This window comes from Colobus angolensis, unplaced genomic scaffold (assembly GCF_000951035.1).
Source record: "Colobus angolensis palliatus isolate OR3802 unplaced genomic scaffold, Cang.pa_1.0 Scaffold749, whole genome shotgun sequence".
Taxonomy (NCBI): Eukaryota; Metazoa; Chordata; class Mammalia; order Primates; family Cercopithecidae; genus Colobus; species Colobus angolensis.
This window is the reverse complement of record NW_012121254.1, coordinates 41,199-46,128: the sequence shown is the minus strand read 5'-3', so window position 1 is coordinate 46,128 and position 4,930 is coordinate 41,199. Positions and strand designations below refer to the sequence as shown.

At 50.9% G+C, this 4,930-nt stretch overlaps 2 protein-coding genes across 3 annotated transcripts in view; both read right to left on the bottom strand.

Annotated features, from left to right (window-relative positions):
- RANGAP1 (Ran GTPase activating protein 1) overlaps positions 1 to 4,242 on the bottom strand; it is a 38,523-nt gene extending 34,281 nt beyond the window's left edge. Inside the window, exon 1 of the mRNA XM_011927787.1 lies at positions 4,115 to 4,242. The gene's annotated coding sequence lies outside the window, so the exon portion shown is untranslated. The remainder of the gene's footprint in view (positions 1 to 4,114) is intronic.
- The window catches only part of LOC105501749, a 13,348-nt gene continuing 9,725 nt past the window's right edge, over positions 1,308 to 4,930 (bottom strand). The window contains exon 2 of one of the 2 annotated variants that reach the window (XM_011927789.1): positions 1,308 to 1,461. In XM_011927789.1, the coding sequence (XP_011783179.1) occupies positions 1,429 to 1,461 (33 nt within the window). In that variant the 3' untranslated portion in view covers positions 1,308 to 1,428. The remainder of the gene's footprint in view (positions 1,462 to 4,930) is intronic. The other variant, XM_011927788.1, reaches the window with a different exon arrangement.

Genomic DNA, 4,930 nt, shown 5'->3' with positions numbered 1-4,930 from the left:
AGAAAAAAAAAAAAAGACTAGGCTGGGCGCAGTGGCTCACGCCTGTAATCCCAGCACTTTGGGAGGCCAAGGTAGGCAGATCATGAGGTTAGGAGTTCAAGACCAGCCTAGCCAACAAGATGAAACCCCGTCTCTACTAAAAATAGAAAAATTAGCTGGGCATGGTGGCGCATGCCTGTAATCCCAGCTGCTCGGGAGGCTGAGGCCCAATTGCTTGAACCGGGACCCAGGAGGCGGAGGTAGCAGTGAGCGAGATCTTGTCACTATACTTCAGCCTGGGCTACAGAGCGAGAGCATGTCTCAATGACAAAAAAAAAAAGACTATGCGCTAGAAATAAAATGTCCTGAAATTAACAGTTGTTATATCCCTGGGGTTATATGAAAGTGAGAATATGTTTTTTCCCTGTTCTTTGAATGATTCTGTATTCTATAATAAACCTGCATTAATCGTATAATCTGAACAAAACCAACTTACATGAAGCAAAAAGCTGAGTCTGGCTGGTACAGGATGGAGTAGGGTGACGTGGGAGGGAGAGACAGAGATGGGTATGGGAAATAAAGTTTGAACTTGACCTTCTGGTCAAGAAGGGTCTTGAGAAAGGACTTACAACCTATTAGGGATTCCCTAAGAAGTTGTCCAAGGTGGGCCAAGTTTCCCTGGTTGGGCCAGAACCCAAGGATGCCTCACTGATGCAGGTACCTTCACTTCCAGATGCCAGGGATTCAGGGTTGGTCAGTGGCAGCCAAGCCTTGACAAGGGATGAAAAGAGAGGGTCTGCGCTCTGGTTCCTAGTTTTCTGTGGTTACAGTACCTGTATACACACAGACAGCCCTCCCTCTCCCAGGTACATCTGGCTGCATGAACCAGCATCTCCCAAGAGGGCCCAGGTTGTCTTAATGCAGCTCCAACACAGCCTCAGCTCTGGGGAAAGCTGCGCCTATTCCCAGGCCTGCCTGAGATCACGGGAGTAAAGGGCAGGGGTGGGAGAACACCAGATGTGAAGTCAGAGTCAGAGGCTGTATCTTGGGACTGGCACTAACTGTGGCCCTCATTACCTACCATCCCCTCCTGAGAAAGAAAGGGCAGGGCACAAAGCGATGCCCACTGCAAACAGGCAAAGCACAGGGGAGCTTGCTCATGGGCAAATGATCTCTGAGCCTCATTGTTAGAAGGGGTCCAATGACACCTCACAGAGTTGCTGGGACAAATAATGGAGACAATGTAGCAGAAAGAGCCTGACAACCAGTAAGAGTTCAGTACACTCCCTTTCCTCCCCTGGACACACCCGTGGGCAACTTCCAGAAACTCACCATCTTCTGCAGTGTTGAGTTTGAGGCTCTTGCCCTTGAAACTCAGCTGTCCCCCGGCCACCTGAGTCTTGGCGAGTGTCTCTGCCAGCTTGGCAATGTCTTCCGAGGCCATGCTGACTACGCTGGTGGGCTCCCCTGGAGATCTGCAGACTGAAGAGGCCGAAGTCGCAATAAGATAAAGGAGTCTCCTGGGGCCCCTGGTTGGGGGGCAGGGTAGGACATCAGCCATCTCAGGAGTCTGACCCTACCTCCCCTGCTATGGAGACCCTAGAGCTAAACCACTGGAAGAAAGGAAAACAGCATCAGAGAACGAACAGTTCCAGAAGGTGCAGGAGGTAGTAAGAGAACAGAAAAATCATGTTTTAGCCTATAAGGAGCTACCATCTTACTACAAGTCCTCCTCTACCAAACTGCCGCAGCTGGGATGCCCAGCAACGCCATGTGAGCTGCCCATTTCCTGGACCCCTTCAGTGAATGGCAGTCAAGTCCCAAACCAAAGGCTGCAGAGTCTGGCCCAAGCACACACCTGCTTGAGCATCTTGGCTGCCCTCTGCTTGAGGGTCACATTCCTCAAACAGGACACTGATGGCTATGGGATCCAGATCATCCATCCCAGAGAATGCCCTACACCCACGCTGGCACGACTCTGGGGTGGAGCACAGGGGTCAGCCCCACTGCACGTCTGGTTTCAACCCTGGCAGGGAGACTAGGCAGGCCACGGTGGCCTCTCAGGGTTTTCTAGGTCAGAGATTGCCACATCACAACAGCTACCATCATAATAGGACAGGGACAGGGCCGCCACCCATGAAACCCTACTATACCCAAGTTTACCAGGGGATTTGGTTGGAAATGGGGTTGATGAGCCTCACTGTTTATAAAGTCAGGAGTGCTGGTAAAAGAAGTAAAGCTGGCCCGGTGCAGTGGCTCACACCTGTAATCCCAGCACATTGGGAAGCTGTGGTGGGAAGATCGCTTGAGCCCAGCAGCTCAAGCTGGGTAACATGGCAAAATTCCATCTCCATTAAAATAAATAAATAAATAAAATTAGCGGGGGATGGTGGTGTGCACCTGTAATCCCAGCTACTGGGGAGGCTGAGGTGGGAGGATTGCTTGAGCCCAGGAGACAGAGGCCACAGTGAGCCATGATCTCACCACTGCACTCTAGCCTGGGTGACAGAGTAAAACCCTGTCTCAAAAAAATAAAATAAAAATAAAAATTAGCTGGATGTGGTGGCACGTGCCTGTAGTCAGTCTCATCTACTGGAGAGGCTGAGGCAGGAGGATCACTTGAGCCCAGGAGTTCAAAGCTACAGTAAGCTATGACTGTGCCACTGCATTCCAGCCTGGGTAACAGCGGGAGACTCTATCTCTAAAAGTAACTAAATAAATTAAATAATTTTTTTTTTTTTTTTTTTTGAGATGGAGTCTCACTCAGCCACCCAGGCTGGAGCACAGTGGCACAATCTCGGCTCACTGCAAGCTCCATCTCCTGGGTTCATGCCATTCTCCTGAATCAGCCTCCTGAGTAGCTGGGATTACAGGCTTGAGCCACCGCGCCCGGCCAATTCTTGCTTTTCTCACAGAGCATATCAAAAGACTGGTGTTTAGTGGAACCCGTTTGGGGAACACGGGGCTAGAATAATCTGACTTGCCCTTTGTGTTGGCCAAGGAGGGCACCATTTGGATCTAACCTTCAAGAGAACTTGCCAGCTGGGTGCGGTGGTTCACACCTGTAATCCCAGCACTTTGGGAGGCCGAGGCAGACAAATCACAAAGTCAGGAGTTCAAGACCAGCCTGGCCAACAAACTGAAACTCTGTCTCTACTAAAAATACAAAAAATTAGCTCGGCGTGGTGGTGGGTGCATGTAATCCTAGCTACTTGGCAGGCTGAGGCAGGAGAATCACTTGAACCTGGGAGGCGGAGGTTGCAGCGAGCCGAGATTGCACCACTGCACACCAGCCCGGGTGACAGTGTGAGACTCCATCTGAAAAAACAAAAAAAAGGCCGGAGTAGTGGCTCATGCCTATAATCCCAGCAATTTGGGAGGCCGAGGCGGGCAGATCACAAGGAGAGCGACACCATCCTGGCTAACACATTGAAACCCCATCTCTACTAAAAATACAAAAAAATTAGCCAGATTCGTGGTGGGAGCCTATAATCCCAGCTACTTGGGAGGCTGAAGCAGGAGAATCGCTTGAACCCAGGAGGCAGAGCTTGCAGTGAGCAGAGATTGCGCCACTGAACTGCAGCCTGGGCGACAGAGTGAGACTCCGTCTCAAAAATCAAAAAAAGAGAACTTGCCTCTGTTGCGAGGAGTGTAGTGAGCTGGCAGTCTCCAGCTACAGCACCTTCCTATCGCTGCAGCGTTTGAGCTGAGGCCTGGCCACTTCTGCCCAACACGAGACTCCTTTCATGGGCAGTCTTTGCTCTGAAACTCCCAGAGGGTGGGTCTGTCAGAGCAGCCTCACAGTCAGAGGCTCCTGTTGGTTATTTCTGCAACCTTCCAACCTCATATGTGACATATCTACATTGTGAGCAGAAGGCTCTCCCTACTTTATCTTTCACAGGTGTCACTCCAATAATCCTCCTGCACCCCTAACACCCTCTCAGGGTCTGCTGACTACAGGAAGAGGGTCCCTAGCCAATGCTGTGTGCCCTGGGGAGGCCAGAGGAAGAGGAGCTGCTTGGGGGACAGCCACACAGGAGGGGCCTGGAAGAGACTGGACACAGGCAGGGGTTGTGGAACTGTGAACAGAAGCTTGTTCAAACTAGCCTGGGCCTGTTCGCCCCACTCTGCTCACCTTCAACTCCGACTTCTTCTCTAAGGCCTTGGCGATGACCCTGGCTGCTTCCACGCCCACTGTGTTGCCTTCCAGACGCAGAGCCTCCAAGCTGTCAAAGTCTTCAATCTCTTTAATCACATCTTTAGCTGCCAGGGACCGAAGAGCAGAACTTTAGGCTTTTGGAATCACAAACAGCTAAGGTAGGAGAGAGGTTGGCAACCACCTTGCCACTCAACAGTTTATGGTGCACCTACTGTGTGATGAGCCCTGGCTTACAGAGAATCAGACAGGCTCACGGTCCCGAGTACAGAGCTATGCAGATGATTTATCTGTAACGAGTGTTAAAATCAGGCATGTAGAGACGCTTGGGAGCCGAGGGAAAAGAGCAACTGGCGGCTCACAGCAAAGAAGACTTTGCCAAGTGGGTTGTGTGTGTGGAGCCTCCAAAGATGGGCAGTGTACCAGGTCAGCAGAGAAATGGCACCCAAGCTAGAGAGCCAGCAGGCATGATGGTACAAAGGCCTTCATTGTTAAATGATTTATGTGGGGGGGTGTTTGCTCACTACTGTACTATTTTATTGTGATGAAACATTCCAAACCACCTAAATGTCCATCAAGAGAAGACAGAAGGCCCAGCGCAGTGGCTCACGCCTGTAATCCCAGTACTTTGGGAGGCTAAGGCAGGTGGATTGCTTGAGCTCAGGAGTTTAAGACCAGCCTGGGCAACATGGTGAAATGCTGTCTCTACTAAAAATACAAAAATTAGCTGGGCGTGTTGGTGGGTGTTTGTAATCCTACTTGGGAGGCTGAGGCAGGAGCATGTCTTGAACCTGG